Here is a 25,539-nt window from a genome sequence, read left to right as displayed (position 1 = left end):
CAAAGTAAGACTGATTTAATGTCACTTTTATTCATACAAAAAAAAAACTATTATAGAAATCATTATAATTATAGAAAGAAAAGTCTCACACTTGGAAGGGGTTCTAGTATTGCTTCAAATAGCATTAGCTGGGGAAGTGGTATGTTGGAGATAAAAAAATAAAAAAGTAACCTGGGTGTTTTTTCACACAAACACTCATCCTGTCCTGCTCAGGTTCCACACATTGAGCTGTAAAAATAAACAGATGTCTCTCACACTCCCTACATGGGGCTAAAATACTACAAACAAACATAAATAACAACAGCACATAATTTGGCATTTTTACAAAACACAGCTTTAAGAGTCCATCCAGTGTCCGCTTTTCTATTCTGGGTTCTGAAAATGAAAACGACGACAACAATAACAGAAGGAGAACTTTCTGTGGCCGGAGAGAGGGGAGCAGACAGGAGAGAGGGAATGGAAACTGTGTGGGTTCTGTTTGTCCCTGCATCAGGCTTCCCAAGAAGACTGGCTGACTGTCCATGTGTAGCATGTTCCATGTTTTGTGTCCATGTTAAGTCTCCTCGCTGTCTGTGTGTTGAGTGGAGATGCTGATGTGAGTACTATAGCAGGCAGACAAAGCAGTCTGTAGTCTCTATAGGGGATTCTCTTTTCTGCAAAGTCTGTCAGTCTGTTGGTGAGAGAAGATGAGGTGGTTAAGTTTCCTTGGTCACTGCCTGTGGTGAGAGCTGTAGCAGACAGACAAAGATGTCTGTAGTACTGTTGGTATTTAGTAGGCAGACAAAAGGGTCTGTAGTCTTTCTCAACAGGGTCAGATAAATCAGAATCAGGAAGTGAAGTCCACCTCAGATGACATGTGCCATACACTCTGCACACTCTGCACAAACACACCTCTATGTACACAGTTGCCCTCTCCTTCTCTCTCAAACACACCACCCCCCACCCACCCCACCCCATGGGTCCCTAAGTGGTACGTTCCTCCCCATTAGCCTCCTGCTTGGTCCTCCTAAGATTGCTCTTCATCTTCACAAATTCAGGGGTGTTCTCCTGCTCCTCCTCATCCTTCTGCTGGTCCAACTCCAGCTAAACACAGACAGAGGTATGTTAGGTTAAATGTTAGTACAAGTACATTTTAGCTTGTAAACTCAACAAAAACAAGAAACTTCCCTTTTTCAGGACCCTGTCTTTCAAAGATCTTCATTGTAAAGGGTTTAAACACAGTTTCCCATGCTTGTTCAATGAACAATAAACAATTAATGAACATGCACCTGTGGAACAGTCGTTAAGACACTAACAGCTTACAGACGGTAGGAAAATAAGGTCATAGTTATGAAAACTTAGGACACTAAAGAGGCCTTTCTACTGACTCTGAAAAACACCAAAAAGAAGATGCCCAGGGTCCCTGCTCATCTGTGTGAATGTGCCTTAGGCATGCTGCAAGAAGGCATAAGGACTGCAGATGTGGCCAGGTCAATAAATTGTCCATACTGTTAGACGCCTAAGACAGAGCTACAGGGAGACAGGACGGACAGCTGATTGTCCTCGCAGTGGCAGACCACGTGTAACAACACCTACCACAGGATTGGTACAGCCGAACATCACACCTGCGGCACAGGTACAAGATGGCAACAACAACTGCCCGAGTTACACCAGGAATGCACAATCCCTCTATCAGTGCTCAGACTGTCCGCAATAGGCTGAGAGAGGCTGGACTGAGGGCTTGTAGGCCTGTTGTAAGGCAGGTCCTCACCAGACATCACCGGCAACAATGTCGCCTATGGGCACAAACCCACCATCGCTGGACCAGACAGGACTGGCAAAAAGTACTCTTCACTGTCGAGTCGCAGTTTTGTCTCACCAGGGGTGATGGTCGGATTCGCGTTTATCGTCGAAGGAATGAGAGTTAGAGGCCTGTACTCTGGAGCGGGATCGATTTGTAGGGTGCGTCATGGTCTGGGGCGGTGTGTCACAGCATCATCGGACTGATCCTGTTGTCATTGCAGGCAATCTCAACGCTGTGCGTTACAGGTAATACATCCTCCTCCCTCATGTGTTACCCTTCCTGCAGGCTCATCCTGACCACCAGCCATACTGCTCGTTCTGTAAATGATTTCCTGCAAGACAGGAATGTCGGTGTTCTACCATGGCCATCGAAGAGCCCGGATCTCAATCCCATTCTGGTGCAGTCCATGAGGAGATGCACTGCAGTACTTAATGCAGCTGGTGGGACCTGTTGGATCGGAGGGTGAGGGCTTGGGCCATTCCCTCCAGAAATGTCCGGGAACTTGCAGTTGCCTTGGTGGAAGAGTGGGGTAACATCTCACAGCAAGAACGGGCAATTCTGGTGCAGTCCATGAGGAGGAGATGCACTGCAGTACTTAATGCAGCTGGTGGCCACACCAGATACTGACTGTTACTTTTGACCCCCCCCCCCCGGGACACATTATTCCATTTCTGTTACTCACATGTCTGTGGAACTTGTTAAGTTTACATCTCAGTTGTTGAATCTTATGTTCATACAAATATTTACACATGTTAAGTTTACTGAAACTTAACAGTTGACAGTGCGAGGACGTTTCTTTTTTTGCTGAGTTTAGGTGCGTGTGTGTGAGCTGCCAGTATTGTATCAGGGTGATCGGTGTGTGAGACTTGGGCTATGGTCATACCATTTTGTCAGCCGGTGTTTGTCAAGCAAATAACTGCCAATCTCACGGTAATTAACAAATACATTTATCATCGCCTGGCATCCATGCATAGCCTACAAGCCACTGATGCAGACCTTTGGAACAGGTACATTTAAAAAAGTCAAATAAATCCATGTAATATAGCATACAGAATAAATCTATTTATTTTAGATTGGTCTAAAGAAACATGATATGAAGAAAATGTAGTCTATTTCAGAAGAAAATAATAGCATACTCTGAGCTGTCCTTATGTTAGGCCCTGATCTGGTTATGCCATATGGCTATGTGCTACACTAGTTCATTTAGCAGACAAGATTTGCTTAGAATTCTGTGGCATTATTTTATGTAATTTTATAGTATTGATGGGTTCTGACTCCTAAACTTGAAACATTTTTAATTATCAGGTATCCTATGGAAATGAGGAGTGCTATAGTCTGGTTTCTACACCAGAAGTTAATGGTTATCTGTAGGAGGAATGTGTTTGGTGGAGGCAATTAAGCTTGGAATGTACTGAGTAAAGGAAAGGCAATCACATGGTTGCAGTCACTGATAAGGGTGGAGAGATGTTTATTGTCCACATCACTTAAATTCCTGCCTAGCAATAAAGATGTAATGTTTAGAGGGAAGGAGGATACATCACCCAAATTGGAGTATATATATACACTTGTGCTGGTGGAAACATGTCTTAGTCTTTCAGCTGTTTGACCCATTGGGTAAATAAACTTGGTTTGAGCTTTACTAGTCGTTGGTGAGTTTTTACTCTATTTAGAAACAAACAGTACCAAGAACACAATTGAACATAGCTGGAAAAAATAGAAAAGATATCTTCTCCATACGATTGAGGGAGTGCATACATTCGGCTACTCTGTGTTGAGCGGTTAACAAAGAAACATGTCCTCATATATGCTTAATTTAGAGTTATTAATGTAACTTTAGTTGTGATACAAATGTTGGGCTATATGTTTTGATTTGTACAAGGCTGCATGATGCAACTAATGCAACTTTTTTTTGCGCAGGCTGCACACACTTCATCAGTCTCTCATTCACAATTTGACAAGTACTTGGTAATGCCTCAAATTTCCCGGCAGCATCCCCTTGGTGTGGCCGTAATGCCTCCTAAAAAAGTCCATGCCTTCTGTGGCCAGTGGCCGTTGTGCTCTTGGGCTGAATATAATAATTATAAATCCTTTGTCCCGTCTGCGTGCTCCGAAGCACCTCTCACTCACATGGCTCACCCAGCAAAAACAGGGATTTAGACATTTTTGCAATAAATATGATTTCATTTTTTTATTATAAGTATTCAGGCCCTTTACTCAGTACTTTGTTAAAGCACCTTTGGCAGCGATTACAGCCTCGAGTCTTCTTGGGAATGACTCTACAAGCTTGGCACACCTATAATCTGAGGAGTTTCTCCCATTCTTCTGTGCAGATCCTCTTGAGCTCTGTCAGGTTGGATGGGGAGCGTCGCTGCACCCCTATTTTCAGGTCTCTCTAGAGATGTTCGATCGGGTTCAAGTCTGGGCTCTGGCTGGGCCACTCAAGAACACTTGTCCCGAAGCCAGTCCTACATTGTCTTGGCTGTGTGCTTAGGGTCGTTGTCTTGTTGGAAGGTGAACCGTCGTCCCAGTCTGAGGTCCTGAGCGCTTTGGAGCAGGTTTTCATCAAGGATATCTCTGTACTTTGCTCCGTTCATCTTTCCCTCGATCCTGACTAGTCTCCCAGTCCCTGCCGCTGAAAAACATCCCTACAGCATGATGCTGCCACCACCATGCTTCACTGTAGGGATGGTGGCAATTTTCCTGAAGCCTTGACGCTTGGCATTCAGGCCAAAGAGTTCAATCTTGGTTTCTTCAGACCAGAGAATCTTGTTTCTCATGGTCAGAGTCCTTTAGGTGCCTTTTGGTAAACTCCAAGGGGGCTGTCATGTGCCTTTTACTGAGGAGTGGCTCCCATCAGGCCACTACCATAAAGGCTTGATTGGTGGAGTGCTGCAGAGATCGTTGTCCTTCTGGAAGATTCCACAGAGGAACTCTGGAGCTCTCTCAGAGTGACCATCGGGTTCTTAGTTACCTCCCTGACCAAGGCCCTTCTCCCCTGATTGCTCAGTTTGGCTGGGCAGCCAGTTCTAGGAAGAGTCTTGGGGGTTCCAAACTTCTTCAATTTAAGAATGATTGAGGCCACTGTGTTCTTGGGGACCTTTAATGCTGCATACATTTTTTGGTACCCTTCCCCAGATCTGTGCCTCGACACAATCCTTTATCAGAGCTCTATGGATAATTCCTTCGACCCCATGGCTTGGTTTTTGCTATGACATGCACTGTCAACTGTGGGATCTTATATAGACAGTTGTGTGCCTTTCCAAATTATGTCCAATCAATTTAATTGACCATGTGGACTCCAAGTTGTAGAAACATCTTAAGGCTAATCAATGGAAACAGGATGTACCGGAGCTAAATTGCGAGTCTCATAGCAAAGGGTCTGTTTTTTATTAGTAATACATTTGCTTTGTCATTATGGTGTGTTATGTGTAGATTTATGAGGATTTGTTTTTATTTAATTTTAGATTAAGGCTGTAACATAACAAAATGTGGAAAAAGTCAGTCTGAATACACTGTATTCTCAATGTAGCTCATCCTAATATACCTACTACTGTACATACCATTTTATTTTCCAAACTATATACCGTCTATACGTACCACATATTTATGTTCTCTATTCTTACATGTTCACAAATATATCTACTTGGATTGTTATTTCTTGTTTAGATTTTTGTATTATTTGTATTGTATTTACGAGACATTCTACTGCACTGTTGGAGCTGTAACATACCCATTTTGCTTCACCTGCCATAACACCTGCAAATCTGTGTACGAGACCAATAAACTTTGATTTGATTTCTCACACTCCGTCATAAATTGTCTTCATAAGGCATTGGGCCACCATGAGTCAGAACAGCTTCAATACACCTTGGCATTAGGGTTAGGTGATAAAAAAAATCTGGATACCGTCTCTGTACCATACCGGCGTATAGGGTATTACTGAATGTGCACAAGGGTGCGCTCTTTCATTTTGGTTTTAGATTACACTTTTTTGATGGACAAAACTAGTTAGGCAACAGGGATCTTGATCGAGGAGGGGATTGAATGCATCTTCTGTAACCACTTAGCTAGTAAGTTAGCAAACCAAATGCATAGCTGGAGCCCTGACCTGGATATCATTTATTTGACATCTTAGATTTCTTATAGTTATACTTAATTTATAGTTTTAAGCAGTGGCGTATCATGCACCCCCAACCTCCCCAAAAATAAAATAATATATATTTGAACGGTATTGAAAATCATACCCTCGGTATTTCAAAATACCCCGGTATACAGTATATTGCCCAAGCCTAATAGGAATAGATTCTACAAGTGTCTGGAACTCTATTGGAGGGATTCAACACCATTCTTCCACAAGGAATTCTATAATTTTGTGTTTTATTGATGGTGGTGGAAAACGCTGTATCAGGCGCGGCTCCAGAAATCTCCAATAAGTGTACAATTAGGTTGAGATCTGGAGACTGAGACGACCCAGGTACATGGTTTACATGCTCAACAAACCATTTAGTGACCACTCGTGCCCTGTGGATGGGGGCATTGTCATACTATGGGGGCATAGCCATGACAGCCAAAATAATGGCCTGCCCAGTATTTTTATACATTACCCTAAGCCTGATGGGATTTTAATTGCACAGTGCAGGCAAATGTGATTTTACTGTTTTATATATATTTCCACACCATGAGGTTGGAATAATACTGTGAAAATTATGATAATGCCCTTTTAGTGTAAGAGCTGCTTGAAAAGACCACTTGAAATTTCAGCCTGTTTTGCTGGGATGGAGTTGCCTGCCTGGTGATGTCACCAGGCGGTAAATTAGTTAATAGACCAATAAGATAATTCCAAACCTCTCTGCCAATAATAGCTAGTTTTCCCTTTCCCACTCAGACCACTCCCAGACAGTGCTAACCAAAATCTTGCATGAGAAATTGCTCTTTGCTAAGAAGCTGTTATTTTCAATTAAAATGGTTAAATATATATTTTTTTAAATCACAGTATATTTGTTACCCAGATAAAAATGACTGCATTGGCCCTTTAATTAACTCAGGAATCACACCTTTGTGGAATAACCTGCTTTCAATATACGTTGTATCCCTCATTTACTCAAGTGTTTCCATTATGTTGGCAGTTACCTGTAGGTTTACAGTGTTGGGTGTGTGTAAGTATCACAGTGTGTGTGTGTGTGTGTGTGTGTGGGAGGCATGTGTGTTTACCTGTTCTAGTTTCTGTTGTCTCTTCATTAATTCTATCTCCAGGTCGCTCATCTTGGTGTGGGCCTCCTGCTCCTCCCTCTGGGCCTTGAGAACCTGCTCCCTCTTCCTCAGCTCCAGAACCTTCTGGAGCTCTGGCTTGTTCTGGGGCGCCAGGCCCCTAGGAGAAACAACCAATCACAGGAGCTGTTAGTACAAACATCCTCTTTCATAATATAGCTCTCCCTTTCTTTTACACCAAATTCTGAGAAGTGACTTGAGCAGTCCCCTTACTGATAGACATGACACTGATGAAATAGGCATTTCCATTTTGTTGTTACACACCTGTGTTGAGTTGGGGGTTTTATGATTTCAAAATGTCTCTGCCTACTGCCATTACATAATCACAGACTCCAACCACCCCTGTAGTCAGCTAGTTATCTAATAAGTAACTGCTGCATAATAGTGTGTTTGTGTTACAGTTAGAACATAGGTAGTTAGGGAAGAGTAAGAGACTGAGGGGGATGATGTAGCATACTGGTTAAGAGTGTTGGGCCAGTAACCGAACAGTCGCTGGTTCAAATCCCTGAGCCGGCAATGTGTAATAATCTGCCGTTCTATCCGTGAGCAAGGCAGTTAACCCCCAAAAAGAACTACTCCCCAGGCTCTGATGACGTGGACGTCGATTAAGGCAGCTCCCCGCACCGCTCTGATTCAAAGGGGTTGGGTTAAATGCGGAAGACACATTTCAGTTGAATGCATTCAGTTGTGCAGCTGACTAGCTATCCCCCTTTCCCTAATCCTCTTTACATAACGTTCCTTACCATCCCTGGCTCTCATCATCATCATCATCATCACCACCACCACCACCATGACTAATCCACTTTAAACCAAAACACTTCTCTCCATCCTCCTCCTGTCTCCCAACTTTCCTCTAGATCCTCATCTCCACAGACAATACTAAAACCCAGTCAAAACATCTCTAGGCTTTAAGATCTAAATAAAGAGACGCTATACAGTACAAAAACCAACATTGAAAAACATCACCCTTTCCCTTCTGTCCTTTCTTCCCTCCCTTCATACTCCAGAGCTCTGTGTTCATGTCCATAATGCACCTGGTTCTGTGAAGCGTGCTAACAGGCCGGACACAGTGATGTAACAGCTGTCAACAGTACACACTATGTGTTTATATATAACATAGCAACAAGGCTTTGAGCATCTGTCCATTCAGAGTGAGAGGAAAAAATAAAAAAAATAACAATTTAAAAAAAAGACACCCTTTGAGCCTCAGCACTGATGCTGTGAATCAAAGCCACACACAAGCATGCATGCAAGCACACGAGCATAACCAGTGTGAATTGCAGCCACGGTCCATTCTGTAACTTACATTTTCCCAAGTGGCAACTCAAGGTATTACAAAACCATTCAGCCCAAAATATTTTTCTCAATTCACTAAGACGCATCCATTTATTTTACCCACCCACCCAGTGCAGAACTGTTCACTGGAAACATAAGTTATAGATTGTAAAAAAGATGGCTGTGTGATTGTACTGCTATAATAATATTGGGGCAGTAGGAACCTTTGCATGCAGTAAGTACAGGTTGTTATGTAATAATTCTGAGACAGTAGAAGGAACTCAAAGTTTTATATAATAACTCTTATTAAAAGTTTCATGCATTAAGGTTTACATAGCAGTACTGTTATGCATCTCCCACGGGGGTATCCCCAATACACACTGTCATAGCATAGCAACACGCTGCATTAGCACAGTCACACATTTCTAACAACAGATTCAGGATCAGCTGACTCAACCCTCACCAATAGATGGCAATCAACACAATCAAACAGTAGGCAAGGATAAACCTTTGATAGATCAATAAAGTGTGTGCAGCGTTGAACGCCAGGGTTATATACTGTTCATGTCAACCTCATGAATGGCTTGGATCTCATCCATCCACGGTCTGAGCCAGGATTTATTTCGACCACAACACAGTGATCTGCCCTGGGTGGGTCAGTCAAAGGAAGATGATTTATTTATTTCACCTTAATTTAACCAGGTAGGCTAGTTGAGAACAAGTTCTCATTTGCAACTGCGACCTGGCCAAGATAAAGCATAGCAATTCGACACATACAACACAGAGTTACACATGGAATAAACAAAACATACAGTCAATAATACAGTAGAACAAAAGAAAACAAAAAGTCTATATACAGTGAGTGCAAATTAGGTAAGTTAAGGCAATAAATAGGCCATGTGGTGAAGTAATTACAATGTAGCAATTAAACACGGGAACGGTAGATGTGCAGAAGATGAATTTGCAAGTCGAGATACTGGGGAGCAAAGGAGCAAGATAAATAAATAGATAAATAAATACAGTATGGGGATGAGGTAGGTAGATAGATAGATAGATGGGCCGCTTACAGATGGGCTTTGTACAGGTGCAGTGATCTGCTCTGACAGCTGGTGCTTAAAGCTAGTGAGGGAGATATGAGTCTCCAGCTTCAGAGATTTGTGCAGTTCGTTCCAGTCATTGGCAGCAGAGAACCGGAAGGAAAGACGACCAAAGGAGGAATTGGCTTTGGGGGTGACCAGTGAGATATACCTGCTGGAGCGCGTGCTACGAGTGGGTGCTGCTATGGTGACCAGTGAGCTGCGATAAGGCGGGGCTTTACCTAGCAGAGGCTTGTAGATAACCTGTAGCCAGTGGGTTTGGCGACGAGTATGAAGCGAGGGCCAACCAACGAGAGCGTACAGGTCGCAGTGGTGGGTAGTGTATGGGGCTTTGGTGACAAAACAGATTGCACTGATAGACTGCATCCAGTTTGTTGAGTAGAGTGTTGGAGGCTATTTTATAGATGACATCACCGAAGTTGAGGATTGGTAGGATGGTCAGTTTTACGAGGGTATGTTTGGCAGCATGAGTGAAGGATGCTTTGTTGCGATATAGGACGCCGATTATAGATTGAATTTTGGATTGGAGATGCTTAATGTGAGTCTGGAAGGAGAGTTTACAGTCTAACCAGACACCCAGGTATTTGTAGTTGTCCACGTATTCTAAGTCAGAGCCGTCCAGAGTAGTGATGCTGGACAGGCGAGCAGGTGCGGGCAGTGATCGATTGAATAGCATGCATTTAGTTTTACTTGCGTTTAAGAGCAGTTGGAGGCCACGGAAGGAGAGTTGTACGGCATTGAAGCTCGTCTGGAGGTTAGTTAACACAGTGTCCCAAGAGGGGCAAGAAGTATACAGAATGGTGTCGTCTGCGTAGAGCTGGATCAGAGAATCACCAGCAGCAAGAGCAACATCATTGATGTATACAGAGAAGAGAGTCGGCCTGAGAATTGAACCCTGTGGCACACCCATAAACTGGTGTTGTATGAATAGAAACGTTACAGTTTCCCCTCTCGATTAAGACGAGGATCAGGGTATAGACAACTGGGAAATAAAATGATGTAGAAACAGGAGAAGAAAGAGAAGTGTGTGTTGCCCCAGTGTTGTCCCCAGTCCCCTTACATCTTCTGGTTCATCATGAGTTCTCGATGGAGGTCCTGGTGGTTTCTGGAGCCCTTGACTGGGTTCAACAGCTTCTTGGGTTTGATCATCTCCTCACAGTCCCCCTCCAGATAGTCCGGCTCAGCCATCACACTCCTGCCCCGAGACAGAGACAGACCTGGGTCCACACACCGATCTGACGAGGGGAGAAGACAGGATTCAATATGTTATAGTCATTTATTATACATCTCAATTCATGGATTCATTTACACACTAATGGTCAACTATACCAGCTCTCTTTCACACAAACACTACCATGTCAAAATCAGGCTTCAGCTCTGCATGCTATCGAGACATCCATCTGTTTAATGCACCCAGACATTACGACCCCCACTAGTGAGAGTCTGGAGTTACATAATCATTCCATTCCACTAGAGGAATGTTCTATTCTCCAGAATGGGGCAAACATCTGTCTCAAGACTCTCACAGGCAGGGCTGGTTCCAAGCATAAGTGACATAAGCTGTTCCTTATTGCAGAATATCGACGGGGCAGATAGGGCACATGCCAAGGGGCCCTGACCCCCAGGGGGACCCCATTGACTTTGATAGTCATTCTCATGCAGATATATTATTATCATGGCATAAGTCATTAGAAAATGTGTAGAATTAAAGAAAATATGCTTTAAAACAAAAATGATTCACTCCTGTCAAAAAGGGGGCCACTAAAATGTTGTGCCACAAGGTGAGGGGCCCCCCAACCAAATCTAGCTTAGGTCCCCCAAAAGGCTAGAGCTGGCGCTGCTCACAGGTCTCACAGATACTGCTGGCAACAACAAGCCTATATTCATCAAAATATCACCTTTATATGGATATACTACATTTAAAATACCATCCAGAGATGGAATTACTTCATTACAGACATACAATACAGTCCCTAAGCTAATCAGATATCAACTCAAATAGGGAGTACTCCCATTACATATTCTAATTTCTCACAAAATGATTTGAATATCCAAATATAAGCTTACACATTTCCATTAGTCCTACATAGATTTGATCATCTATATAGATCTGAGTACAATTTCCTGCAGCCACCAAATCAATGTAAAATGTATGGATAATATATACAGCATGTTTATTGAAGACCATTTCTCCCTGGAGACAATTCCACATTATCATACCAAATCTTCTTATTGTACTTCGCATGATAACCATATAAAAAGAGTTATCACGACAGTCTGAATAACAATAACAAAACACACACTGCATATGCAAAAATCCCACCCCTTGTCCTTCATTATAAAAAGGAACACTTTAACCGGTAACACATTTAAGCATAATAAGACTGGTTAAAATGCGTCAAATTATCTAGACAAACAACGGTAAATCTAACAAACGTTCTCCAATTTACTCTGCAGTAGGTGAGGGAAGACTGGTATTCTACGCATAGTAGCCATCTCAACTGTTGATTTAAATTCAGAATAAGCTAACAGACTTCCCACTTAAATAGCTTAATTTGAACAGTAGACAGGGGAGGAGAGATGCACTACTGCTGTGTTCCCTGTGCGAGCAGCTGTCCTACTGAGGTTAGAGCGAAGCGGCTGGTTGGAATGAACTTTGATGAAATGCGCTATTACCTAAGAGCAGCCCACAACATACTGTACACGGCGTCCCCTCACGCACACACAGTTCATATTTTAACTATTGACCTGGAAACTGTTTACAATGGTAAATAACTTTAATGACAAAGCTAGTCTCTTTCTCAGAGTTTAAAGGTCAGCCAGGAGTGTAATTACCACATTCCAAGAATAGGTGCATTTATGAATGGCTTTTGTAAGAAAGCCAAAAACACCAAAATTGGATTTTATAACTGTGTGTAGATTACTTAGGTAGTGGTAAGATTTCATAGCCTATGACATAAGAAGTATTCTCATGATTTCATCATCATCGTGCAGCATAGGCTACAGGGCCCAAAACATGTCATCTGAGACATAGGCCTGCTAGACTACATACTTTATTAAACTTTATTAATTGCATTTTTAGTCTGCATGTAGACCTATGTGTTGAAGATACAACAACGAGAGAGTCTTAACATCAACACTGGGAAACAGCGAGCATGGAGCTGGTTCTCAACTTACTGTTGACAGTTAGAATAGTAGAATACACAAGGTGTGATTTAGAACTGTGGTTGTGCATCAGTAGTTTCTCTCGTTGTCAGTCACTCAATTAGCAATGTCAGCTAACAATTTTTAGATTGGTAAGTTAGTCTAACGGCCAGCTAACTTACCAGCCATCTAAACTTATTGATTATGATAGTCATTCTCACTCACTAGGGGCGGTTGGTGAAGGAGGCCACTGAGGAGAGCTGTAATGTTTGTATCTCAACATTAGAGGTCGCCGCTGCCTCATATCCCAGAGACGAACAAAGAGCCAGTTACATAACAAAGAGGTGGATAAAAAAAAAAAATGTCTCCCACATGTTTTGAGTGATCTTTTTCTCCGATGAGGGCCAGATGTACTGCACATTTGCATGTTTTCAGAGAGGAACAGTAGATAATGGAAAACATGAAGACGTAATTTAGATCTCATTATGGGAGACATAAAACATCTATTGTGATTTACACCCTGTGGGGGTAAAAATGTTTGGTAGTCATAAATCAAACATTACCCCTATGTATTTCACATGAAGGCAATATGCAGTGAGTGTCTGTGTTCAAGTTTTCGGTCACATGCACAGTGAAATGCTTAACTTGCAAGCCCTACTCAACAGTGTAGTATTCAATATAAAAAAAAGTACAACTAATAAAAAAACACGAGAAATAAGAGAGGAAGCTATATACATGGTCAGTGCCAGTACCAAATGTACACTGTGCAGGAATACAGGAGTATTGGGGTAGATATCTACATGTAGGCAGGGATTAGGAGAAAGTGACTGAAAGCATGATAAATAACAATAATAATTAGATGTCGACCAATTAAATGGGAATGGCCAATTAATTAGGGCCGATTTCAAGTTTTCATAACAATCGGTATTTTTGGACACCGATCATGGCTGACATTTTTGTATTTTTTTTTTTACACCTTTATTTAACTAGGCAAGTCAGTTAAGAACACATTCTTATTTTCAATGACGGCCTAGGAACTGCCTTGTTCAGGGGCAGAACGACAGATTTTTACCTTGTCAGCTCGGGGATTCGTTTTTGCAACCTTACGGTTACTAGTCCAACGCTCTAACCACCTGCCTTACATTGCACTCCACGAGGAGCCTGTGTGGCAGGCTGACTACCTGTTACGCGAGGGCAGCAAGAAGCCAAGGTAAGTTGCTAGCTAGCATTAAACTTATCTTATAAAAAAACAATCAATCTTAACATAATCACTAGTTAACGATATTACTAGTTTATCTAGCGTGTCCTGCGTTACATATAATCGATGCGGTGCCTGTTAATTTCTCATCGAATCACAGCCTACTTCGCCAAAACGGGTGATGATTTAAGAAGCGCATTCGCAAAAAAAAGCACTGTCGTTGCACCTGTGTACCTAACCATAAACATCAATGACTTTCTTTAAAATCAATACACAAGTATATATTTTTAAACCTGCATATTTAGTTAATATTGCCTGCTAACATGAATTTCTTATAACTAGGGAAACTGTGTCACTTCTCTTGCGTTCCGTGCAAGCAGTCAGGGTATATGCAGCAGTTTGTGCCGCCTGGCTCGTTGCGAACTGTGTGAAGTCCATTTATTCCTAACAAAGACCGTAATTAATTTGCCAGAATTGTACATAATTATGACATAACATTGAAGGTTGTACAATGTAACAGCAATATTTAGACTTAGGGTTCGATAAAATACGAAACGGTTCCGTATTTGACTGAAAGAATAAACGTTTTGTTTTCTAAATGAGTTTCCGGAGTCGACCATATTAATGACCAAAGCTCGTATTTCTGTGTGTTAATATGTTATAATTAAGTCTATGATTTGATATAGCAGACTGCCTACCATCGCTCAGTCAGCAGCAGGCTCGTAAGCATTCATTCAAACAGCACTTTCGGGCGTTTGCCAGCAGCTCTCCGCTGTGCTTCAAGCATTGAGCTGTTTATGACTTCAAGCCTATCAACTCCCAAGATTAGGCTGGTGTAACCGATGTGAAATGGTTAGCTAGTTAGCGGGGTGTGCGCTAATAGCGTTTCAATCGGTGACGTCACTTGCTCTGAGACCTTGAAGTAGTTGTTCCCCTTGCTCTGCAAGGGTCGCAGCTTTTGTGAAGCGATGGGCAACGATGCTTCGAGGGTGGCTGTTGTCGATGTGTTCCTGGTTCGAGCCCAGTTAGGGGCGAGGAGAGAGACGGAAGCTATACTGTTACACTGGCAATACTAAAGTGCCTATAAGAACATCCAATAGTCAAAGGTATATGAAATACAAATGGTATAGAGAGAAATAGTCCTATAAGTCCTATAACTACAACCTAAAACTTCTTACCTGGGAATATTGAAGACTCATGTTAAAAGGAACCACCAGCTTTCATATGTTCTCATGTTCTGAGCAAGGAACTTAAACGTTAGCTTTTTTACATGGCACATATTGCACTTTTACTTTCTTCTCCAACACTTTGACCCCTAATAATAATAGTAAACAGTATGGCAGCAGCATAAGTGGTGGGTGTGTCTATGTAAGTGTGAGTGTGTGGGTGTGAATGCGCGCAAGAGTGTTAGTGTAGGCGTGATAGGCGGATATACAGTACATGTAAACAGGGCACACTGTGTGTGTGTGTGTGCATGCATGCATGCACGTCTGTACTGTGTGTGTATATGCTTTGTATGCGTGTTGCTGCTGAGTATATCAAAAGCAATACCCTTTAGTGTGAGCAGCAGGGGGTAGTCGAGCAACCAGGCTGGGGGTATTGAGAAAGCATCCGTTCGCTTAACACACCTGGTGCCACTTCCTCTCTGCCCCAGGGGAAGAGGAAGTGACATAGGGAGTTGAAAGGGCCCAGGCTAGTCCCAGACGGGCTGTATCTCATATTCTAAAGTGGCTTCCTCACCCCATCTCCTTTTCTTCATGAGCAATCATCTGGCATGACCTGCCTGATGAAAACATAGTGCTGGAAATCTACCTGTGTTTTTAGAGAGGATACAAGGGAAGGAAGCCATTTTACAGTGTGGAGACATGTGCTCTCCCTTCTTGCCTGGGACAGACCGCTAAGCGCAAACTTGAAAGTTGTGAAAATTCAGTGCAACTTCCAGGGCGCTTTTATTGTGAACACTGAGGCTGTACTCGCTTTAAGTTATAGTTTTAACAGTGGCCAAGTAGGCTACTGTTGCTATTTGATCATAATGTAGGCCTACCAGAGTGGCCTACCATCAAAAACAATGGAGAAAATGCATCCCATAACACATGGAAATAGCTGTTCTATCATTCAGCCTACAGTAGCAGCCAATGTGTGGTGTTCAATGTAGGCCTACATTCCATGAGACTTTAGAAGAAGAAAGAATATGCAGGGCTTGACATTAACCTGTTTATCCACTTGTCCTTCAGACAAGGAGGTGACTGAACATGTTTGATGCAAGAAACCACAAAGTAAATTACATTATTACTCCCATACTATTATTATTTAGGCTAAAAGAAATAAACAGCTTTCAGCAGTGTGAGTGTGTGTGTAGAAGACGTTTTAGAAGTGCACTTCCTGCTATTCCAGGCATCCCCATTAAAGCAGCTCTTTCATGTTTATAGGTGTAGGAACCAGATGGCAAGTGTGTGATTCTCCAGTTAGCCCTTACGACCTCACTACAGAGGAACTAATACTCTACAAAAACACTGCTACATGGTCAGATGACACTGCCATACACAGAGAGAAGAGGAATAAAACCTTGGTATGCATCTTCTGGTTTACTCGTTCCATGTTGCACCCTCCCACAACCTCTATGTTATGCTGTGTGTAAGGGACACTGGGAAACCAGGGGGCGGGAGAGAGGGGTGAAAGGTCAAAATTAACAGAGATAGAGACATTGAGAGAAAGAGAGCGGAACTAGCCCATTCATTACAATCAGAGGCTGTCAACATCTCAAAGCAATGCTAGTGAGTACTTCCTCAAGGGTGTTCCCTTGTGTTTGCATTTATAAGGAGTAAGAGAGAGAGGGAGGAAGGGATGGAGTGACTGTGTGAGCGTGTATAAAGTAGGTGTGTGTGTGTGTGTGTGTGTGTGTGTGTGTGTGTGTGTGTGTGTGTGTGTGTGTGTGTGTGTGTGTGTGTGTGTGTGTGAGAGAGAGTCACTGAGTCTACACTAGCAGGCTGCATTAGAGTTAATTGAATGACAGTCTTGGCACTGCACAGGGCTACTGCATCAGAACGGATTGTCCTTCACTGGGACTGCATGAACTAACAGCTAAACGCACGCACACATCCACTTCCTGTTGTTGGCCTTGTGTCTATGATGGTGTGAGTGATGACTGGTCTCCATGGTGATGGAGAAAAGAAAAATGACAGTTGAGAAGAAGTTGAGATGATTCGGACCAAAAGACTCAAAGAATGAGGGGAGGGGACACTTGCTTCGTGCGAGGTCATAGGTTGAAAGAAAGTAAGATTATAAAACCCTTCCTCTTCGTCCATGTGGTGCTGATGTCCTCATTAGAGAGAGACCAGCTGGCGGCCTGCTTTACCATATAACCCCCTGCCCCCCCCCCCAACACACACACACACACACTTAGCCATGAAGAAAACCCTGATTAAAAAAACTGAGATATACAGCCTTCTAACTGACAGAGGCGGATGGAGGGATGAGGAGGTGGTGGAGAAAGAGATAAGTGGACTAGTGATGTTGAGCAGCACAGATGTTGTTTCTCACTCAGCACATCCACCTAGAATGAGTTTCGGGGCACTGCGGACTGGTTTGTATTTCCTGTCCTAGAGCGGGAATAGCAGAGAATTCTAGGGTCTCAGCCCTGAATGATTGCTGGGAAACACCCCTCAGTTTCAAAGTAGGGTGGGGGCCTATACACAAGCAGACGTTTCTCAGGATACACACCCACATAGAGCAGCGGGAGTCATGACAGCGGGAGTCGTGTGAGTCATGATCTGTGTCAGAGTCCTCTAACATTAGAAATACTGAAACACCCAAAATGGAACGTTTGTGAACTCTATTCAGCCCGGATATCATTCCACAGGGAATAGTGAAAAAGTACAACACGCATCCTATCAGTGTCAGCCTAATGCTGAGAGATTATTACAGCTACCAGCCAGGAGACACACAACAACAATCATGTCTACGGCACAGAGAATGTCTGTGTTCTCAAACACACAGTTCTTGTCACCTGCAGCATGTGCAAACTTTCCTGGGAAGAAAACTGCAGCAACAGGATTTCCCAACCATGACCTAAGCACATAACTCACTACATGGTACACACGGGCAGTGTACAGCATTTGATAGTATACTTGCTCATAAAATGGATTCAATATTAGCCTACTCATAAGAGGGCTGAATCAGTTACGAGCGTATTGAGTTAGCTTTGTACAGAAACCAATCTGCAGAGAGATGTTCTCTCCCTCTCGGTGCCACACCCAGACCTCTTCCTGTGCGGCAATCTGCACACTGTACAGAGAGATGGCTTCACTTTCTGTGTGCTCTTTCACAATTTCCTGTTGATAGGAGCGTTGTCTCATACTAAGTAACTAACCAGTCTAACTAACGAACTCGCCGGTCCCAGTTCTACATTAAAACCAAAATGTCTCTCTGAAGCCTCGGAAGACAAACCGTCTGTTCTTAGTTAAATTTAGATTTTCTGAGGCACCGAGTGTGGTATTTAGCCACGAGCAGTAGCCTCTCCAAGTTGGACACAAAATAGATATACTGGGAGGAAAAAAAGTGAAGTCATGTTCCTGCCTCTTTGTTAAGAGTTGTCTTTAAAGCAGAGGCTTGTGTTATCACACACACACACGTTGTGACAGGCAGGGTGATAGGCAGATTATGGAGTGAATGGAGCTCATTGAAAAGGCAGAGACATCAGTTTGAGTCATGCCATAGGAATGTGATGAACTATACAGAATTATTCTAATACTGGAGCATGCCTGTAGCCACACACCTCAGAACAGAGGATGGTAGAGGAGTGAGACACAGATGGCTGGGTAACCGAACACCTGTCCTCCAGACAAGTGAAAATCTAAGCACATATATATACACACACACACACACACACACACACACACACACACACACACACACACACACACCCCTGGACACCTGCCCCACAAAATAAAGTGATGGGGTTGGGGTAGAGGGGGCAGTTTGGGGAGACAACTGTCCCGCTCTCCTGTCCCCCTGACACAATGGCTGCTCTATGAGCCAGATATACACGCTCACAGTTGGCACCAACACATGCTAACATAGGAATGCTCAAGGTATATCTGACCAACCATATATCTCTTCACTGTATTTCAGACGCCACTGCCGGGAGGAATGACTTTACTTCAACAGTCACACACAAACATCGTTAGAACAGTCAGACACTTGCATCGCTCTCATTGGCTGAGGGCAGTGGTGAGCTAAGACGGTAGGGTGGATTAGGTGTCTTTTGTTTACATACTGCTGGATTTTTTTTTTTTTTTTTTACTGCTACCGTTAGCAACATGACAGACTACCGTTACAGATAAAGACAGACATACCACACTGGTAATAAAACACGGTAATGACACACATACATTAATTGAACACATGGGTCACCAAACAACCAGGTGACCCAAAAACACTAATAATTATCATCATAGTCTTTGTTCTCTTTTGTATTGTGTTGTCTAAATTGCAGCACAAATCAGGAGCTGTAACATAGCAACACACAATACACAGACAAAAATGTTTTTCCTATGCTTTTGTCAACAAGCTATTTATCAATTATGGCACTGGAACTCTTCCCCATTATAATAAGTATGGACAGTTAGTTGGCCTACTCTGACTTTAGTTTGACTGACCTCAGACTACAGTAATGCAGTAATGTACCTTCTGAACAGAGACTGTCTGTGTGTGTTACTAATAAGACAGGATCATGTCAAGATTCAGCCTTGGAGGTTTTAATCCAATTCATGTAGCTCAGACTCCCCATCTCCTGTATACTTTAACCCAACAAGCTCTCTTACTGCAGGGAGGGGTGCTTTTAGTCTCTCTCTCTGTGTGTGTGTGTGTGTGTGTGTGTGTGTGTGTGTGTGTGTGTGTGTGTGTGTGTGTGTGTGTGTGTGTAAAATCAATTTGTGAAATACAGAGTGGCCTGTACAGTAATGGTACTTTATTCTGATTGAGGCTCCTGGCCCTATGAAGGGAAATCAATGCCGAGCCATAGAGAAGCTCTGTGTTCGTTCCTTGCCATAAAATATTTTCAGAGAGGTAGTGTATTAATATGTAACATTAAAAAACTGCGATTAAAGGGATACTTCAGGATTTTGGCAGAGGCCCTTTATCTATTTCCCCAGAGTCAGATGAACCATTTTTATGTCTCTGTGTGCAGTTTGAAGGAAGTTGCTGACTAGCACAATTGCTAACTAACGTTAGCACAATGACTGGAAGTCAATGGGTATAGCAGGCTAGCAGATTGATACCCATAAGACTTCCAGTCATTGCACTGACGCTAGTTAGCATTGGCTCGCAAAACTACCACTAACTTAGTTCCTACTGGACACAGACATAAAAATGGTATCTACAAGTTCATCTGACTCTGGGGAAGTAGATAAAGGGCCTCATTCTATGGTCCCATCTTTTGTTCTATGGGTGTTATTGAACACCATTTGTAGGGGAGAAAGAGAGAAAACATGTTCCACGTGTGTCACCGCCTCCAGCCCTCAGCTCTATGATCAGGTGATTAGGGAAGGGGAGAGACCATGCCCCCTAAAACCTCAATACCGCAGCAATAATGTGTATCGGTGCCAGCTTGGCATAAACAACTCCTTTGTGTTCTATCATTTCATCAATGCTGGAGATATTACATCATGGCTTATAGGTTATGTAGCTGGCCAATTAGCACTGACAGTCTAACTCCTACGTATACACACAAACTCTGCAAGCAATGTCAGCACAAGAACTGTTCGGCGGGAGCTTCATGAAATGGGTTTCCATGGACAAGCAGCCGCACACAAGCCTAAGATCAACATGCGTAATGCCAAGCATCGGCTGGAGTGGTGTAAAGCTCTCCGGCAGTGGAAACACGTTCTCTGGAGAGAAGAATCACGCTTCATCCTCTGGCAGTCCGACAGACGAATCTGGGTTGGTGGATGCCAGGAGAACACTACCTTCCCAAATGCATAGTGCCAACTAAAGTTTGGTGGAGGAAGAATAATGGTATGGGGCTGTTTTTCATGTTTTGGGCTAGCCCCTTAGTTCCAGTGAAGGGAAATCTTAACGCTACTGCATACAATGACATTCTAGATGATCCTGTGCTTCCAACTTTGTGGCAATAGTTTGGTGAAGGCCCTTTCCTGTTTCAGCCTGACAATGCCCCCGTGCACAAAGCAAGGGCCATACAGAAATGGTTTGTCGAGATCGATGTAGAAGAACTTAACTGGCCTGCACAGAGCCCTGATATCAACCCCATCAACACCTTTGGGATGAATTGGAACACCGACTGCGAGCCAGGCCGAATCGCCCAACATCAGTGCCCGACCTCAATAATGCTCTTGTGGCTGAATGGAAGCAAATCCCTGCAGCAATGTTCTACCATCTAGTGGAAAGCTTTCCCAGAAAAGTGGAGGCTGTTATAGCAGCAAAGGGGGACCAACTCCATATTAATGCCCATGATTTTCAAATTAGATGTTCGTCAAGCACGTGTCCACATAGTGTATTTCTCCCTCATTGCACATGCAGAGTTTATAACGTCAAAATAGATTTACAGTGTAGCCTGTGGTTTTTACAGTGTTATAGTGTACGTATTCATGTAAATTCATTGGTTTAAACTTTCTGTCTGTATATTCTGTGTAGCGTCTGCCGGTATATTACTCATATCCACAAAGCGTCTCAGAGTAGGAGTGCTGATCTAGGATCAGGTTCCTACCTGTACATATAATTGTATTCATTATGATCTAAAAGGAGAAACTAATCCTAGATCAGCACTCCTACTCAGAGAGTCTACACAAACACAGAGGAAGACAGAGAAGCAACACGGTAGACTTTCCTGCTCATAAATACAAATCATTTGGATTGTCCCTCTAACCACACTGACATCAATGCAATCGAAAATCACATCAAACAGAAGGACACTGGAAATTAAATAAGAGAGAGCGAGAGAGAGACATGGAGGTAAGTGTGCAGCATGGGCAGTATGTCTGGGGCTCAGAACAGTCTGCTGCCTAGTGAACATGGTTGTCCTACTCCTACTGCACAGAGATATTACACAATGACTGATGTATATAGAGGACCCTAAACACACACGTGCATTTTAGGGATATATCAGATTACGTCCAAAAGGAAAAAGGCACCTGTAACTGCCAGAGTCCATTCACAATACCTGAGACATGGACACATTCCTGAGACATGAACACACTCCATTTCAGCATACCTGAGAGCAAAACTTCTTTGTGGGGTACTCCTGCATGCTGCAGTTGGTAATGTAGAGTACATCCTCGATAATCACTGGGGATGATGATATGGAGAACCCCTTACCAGTGTGTGTGTGTGTGGTTTTTTTTTGGGGGGGGGGGGGGATGATGAACAGAGAAAGAGCAGGGCCAGGAGATGGAGAGAGTGAGATAGAGAAAGGGAAGGGCAGTTCAAAGATCAGAAAACAGATGTAAAGCGTTTAGTAAACTCCCTTCTAAATGACTACCATGTGTTGGGCCTTTCCCCTCATCCCCACTCACTCTCTCAACTCTGTGCAATTTACATATTCATATTCTGCATTTCTTATTTACATGTACTGTAGCTCTCTTTCACTCAGCTTTCATCTCCCTCTCTCTTCCACCCCTCTCTGGTAGTTGATTGCTGAAAGTGAAGTTCTGAGAAATTACTCAAGACAATGATTTCCTCTCTGACCCAATCAATAACTTACACAAACTTTTGGCATTGCAAGCAAGATTTAGTTCTGAGTTCCGAATTTATGTATACTCCAACTACTATCTGTAGAATATAATACTTTACGGCCTTCCAAGATGGAATCTCTCTCCTGTACCCACTGGGCTATGCTACAGTTCTGTCTAGTACATATGAGATGTCTGGGTTGAGTGTGGTTAAAGTTTGACAAAGGTAGCTATCAGTCGTTAGAACACGTGGCTATAACTGACCACAGGGACAAGTCTGATTGCATAAAAGATCAATGTCACAAGACATAGGGTACACACACACCAGGAGTGTCATGTCTCTCTGGTTGACAGGGAAAGGTCAGTGTGTCAGAAGACTAGGACCATGTGCTCCAGACCGGCAGAACAGAGTGATCCATCACGGCCTGTCTATGCTGTACACACTGATACAATCTCATACCCAATTGTTTACTCAGACTTCAGCTATCCAACTCAAAACTAAAAAAAAAGGCAACTAAGATGTAGGTAGCCCACTTCAGTGACAATGTGTATAGCCTATAAACCAATCTGTATATTATGTATAATAGTTTAAAAATATATCACACACATGGATTCATACGAATTAAATAAGTCTAGGGCATCTTACTTTCTCCAACAGGTTCCATACACTCCTTGGTTAAAGTCCTAAAGTTGACAACGACTGGATTGATTGGAGGTAGACAGATTGGCGAAACAACGGTCTTATTCTGAATCTATTCTGCTTCTTTCTTCACTGTCCCGTTAGCGAAACAACACGCGCAATTAAAGCAACAATGAGTCCCGAGTTTCTGTTTCGCAATATCTCCGTTTCTATAGCCTCAAATGGAACACTTCTTATCAGCGCGGCGTAGTTTCAAGAAAATCAAACAAAACTAGATGGTTAAATCGGGCACTACACGCGGCCGGATGGATAAGCTATAGCCAAAGAACACACGCTGCTTTGTGTGTGCGCTCATGAAACAGATACAACTGAAAGACAGACAGACAAAACGAAAACATACCTACCTAAAATCGATCCAGACGTTACTTCTCCAAGTCGACTTGTTAAATAATTAAAAGGGCAATGTGGTTTTGAGCCTTATCAGTGCTTCTCCAGATCACTTCTCCGTTTAGGTGTGTCTGCGAATCTGCTTTTGTGCTTCTATGAAACTGTTCAACTGCACACACATACATACACATTCGGCCCATAGAACATTTAAATGAATGCCGGATGGGCGGGCCAATATGATGTCATGCTCCTCCTCTCTTTCTCTTTCTGCCCCGAGCTCTTAACGGGGTGTGGCAGGGTAGCGAGCGGCTGTGGCTGGGTCTAGGAGACGTACAGAGAGACACACACACACACACACACACACACACACACACATACATAGATATCCGATACATACATGTACCAACCGATACCCATCCACATCAACTAGCTGCAGAGGAGAGGTTCAAAAGCTACAAGTTCCTCGATGTGTACATCACTGAGGAAATAAAATGGTTGCTTCACACTGACAGAGTGGTGAAGAAGGTGCAACTGGGCCTCTTCAACCTCAGAAGGCTGGAGAAATTTGTCTTGTCCTCTAAGACTCTCACAAACGTCTACAGATGCACCATCGAGAGCATTCTATCAGGCTGTATCACCCGGTGTCACAGGAAGGCCAAGAAGATCATCAAGGACCTCAGCCGCCCGAGCCACGGCCTGTTCACCCTGCTACCATCTAGAAGGCGGAGAGAGAACAGGTGCATCAAAACTGGGACAGAGAGACTGATAAAGAGCTTCTATCTCCAGTTCATGATCAGGCTCTTATATAGTCATCACTAGCCGGCCTCTGCCCAGTACCGTGCCCTGAACCTTAGACACTGTCACTTACCGGCTAACCTAATATAGCCAGGCATAAAAGAAACACCTGAAACTAGATTCTGGTCTTGATAAGAATTTAAAAAAAGGAGTGTCGCCTTTTTAACGTCCAAAAGCAGAAGTTGAGTCCCAGGCTCTCTCTTCCATTTCCCCTGAAAACCAGAACTTCCGCCAACTCTGCTAAGACTACTAGCCGGCGACATGAAATCATGCCTGCCCTGTATTCTACCCTGCACCTTAGAGACTACTGCCCTATGTACATACTCAGTCAACACTGGTCACTTTAATAATGTTTACATACTGTTTTACCCATTTTATGCAGTGCCTTGAAAAATTCATCCCCGTGGCGTTTTTCCTATTTTGTTGCATTACAAGCTGTAATTTAAATTGATGTTTATTTGGATTTCATGTAATCGACATACACAAAATAGTACAAATTGGTGAAGTGAAATGAAAAATATAACTTGTTTTAAAAAATGTTTAAATTTGTTTTACTGAAAAGTGGTGCGTGCATATGTATTCACCCCCTTTGCTATGATGCCCCTAAATAAGATCTGGTGCAACCAATTACCTTCAGAAGTCACATTAGTCAGTTAAATAAAGTCCACCTGTGTGCAATCTAAGTGTCACATGATCTGTCACATGATCTCAGTATATATACACAGGTTCTGAAAGGCCCCAGAGTCTGCAACACCACCAAGCAAGCAGCACCATGAAGAAGGAGCTCTCCAAACAGGTCAGGGACAAAGTTGTGGAGAAGTACAGATCAGGGTTGGGTTATAAAAAAATATCCCAAACTTTGAACATCCCATGGAGCACCATTAAATCCATTATTAAAACATTGGAAGAATATGGCACCACAACAAACCTGCCAAGAGAGGGCCGCCCACCAAAACTCACAGACCAGGCAAGGAGGGCATTAATCAGAGAGGTAACAAAGAGACCAAAGATAACCCTGAAGGAGCTGCAAAGCTGCACAGCGGAAATTGGAGAATCTGTCCATGGAACCACTTTAAGCCGTACACGCCACAGAGCTGAGCTTTATGGAAGAGTGGCCAGAAAAAAGCCATTGCTTAAGAAAAAAATAAGCAAACACGTTTGGTGTTCGCCAAATGACATGTGGGAGACTCCCCAAACATATGGAAGAAGGTACTCTGGTCAGATGAGACTGAAATTGAGCTTTTTGGCCATCAAGGAAAACACTATGT

General features: G+C 43.0%; 1 protein-coding gene across 3 annotated transcripts; it reads right to left on the bottom strand.

Annotated features, from left to right (window-relative positions):
• On the bottom strand, positions 1-23,691 carry LOC106573457 (protein FAM107B). 3 transcript variants are annotated; one of them, XM_014148519.3, is made up of 4 exons: positions 23,494-23,691; positions 10,484-10,658; positions 6,995-7,151; positions 1-1,083 (listed from the first exon to the last, which is right to left on the bottom strand). In XM_014148519.3, the coding sequence occupies exons 2-4, from the start codon at positions 10,609-10,611 to the stop codon at positions 964-966; spliced, it is 405 nt and encodes a 134-aa protein (XP_014003994.1). In that variant the 5' UTR covers positions 10,612-10,658; positions 23,494-23,691; the 3' UTR covers positions 1-963. The 3 variants fall into 3 exon arrangements, with proteins under 3 accessions (XP_014003994.1, XP_014003996.1, XP_014003993.1); XM_014148521.3 differs by having other exon boundaries at positions 23,490-23,679; XM_014148518.3 differs by lacking the exon at positions 23,494-23,691 and adding an exon at positions 23,096-23,333.
• Positions 23,692-25,539: the final 1,848 nt, after the last annotated feature.

Source organism: Salmo salar, chromosome 16 (genome assembly GCF_965601325.2).
Source record: "Salmo salar chromosome 16, fSalSal1, whole genome shotgun sequence".
NCBI lineage: Eukaryota > Metazoa > Chordata > Actinopteri > Salmoniformes > Salmonidae > Salmo > Salmo salar.
The sequence above is the reverse complement of the archived record's forward strand: the minus strand, read 5'-3'. Positions and strand labels throughout refer to the sequence as shown.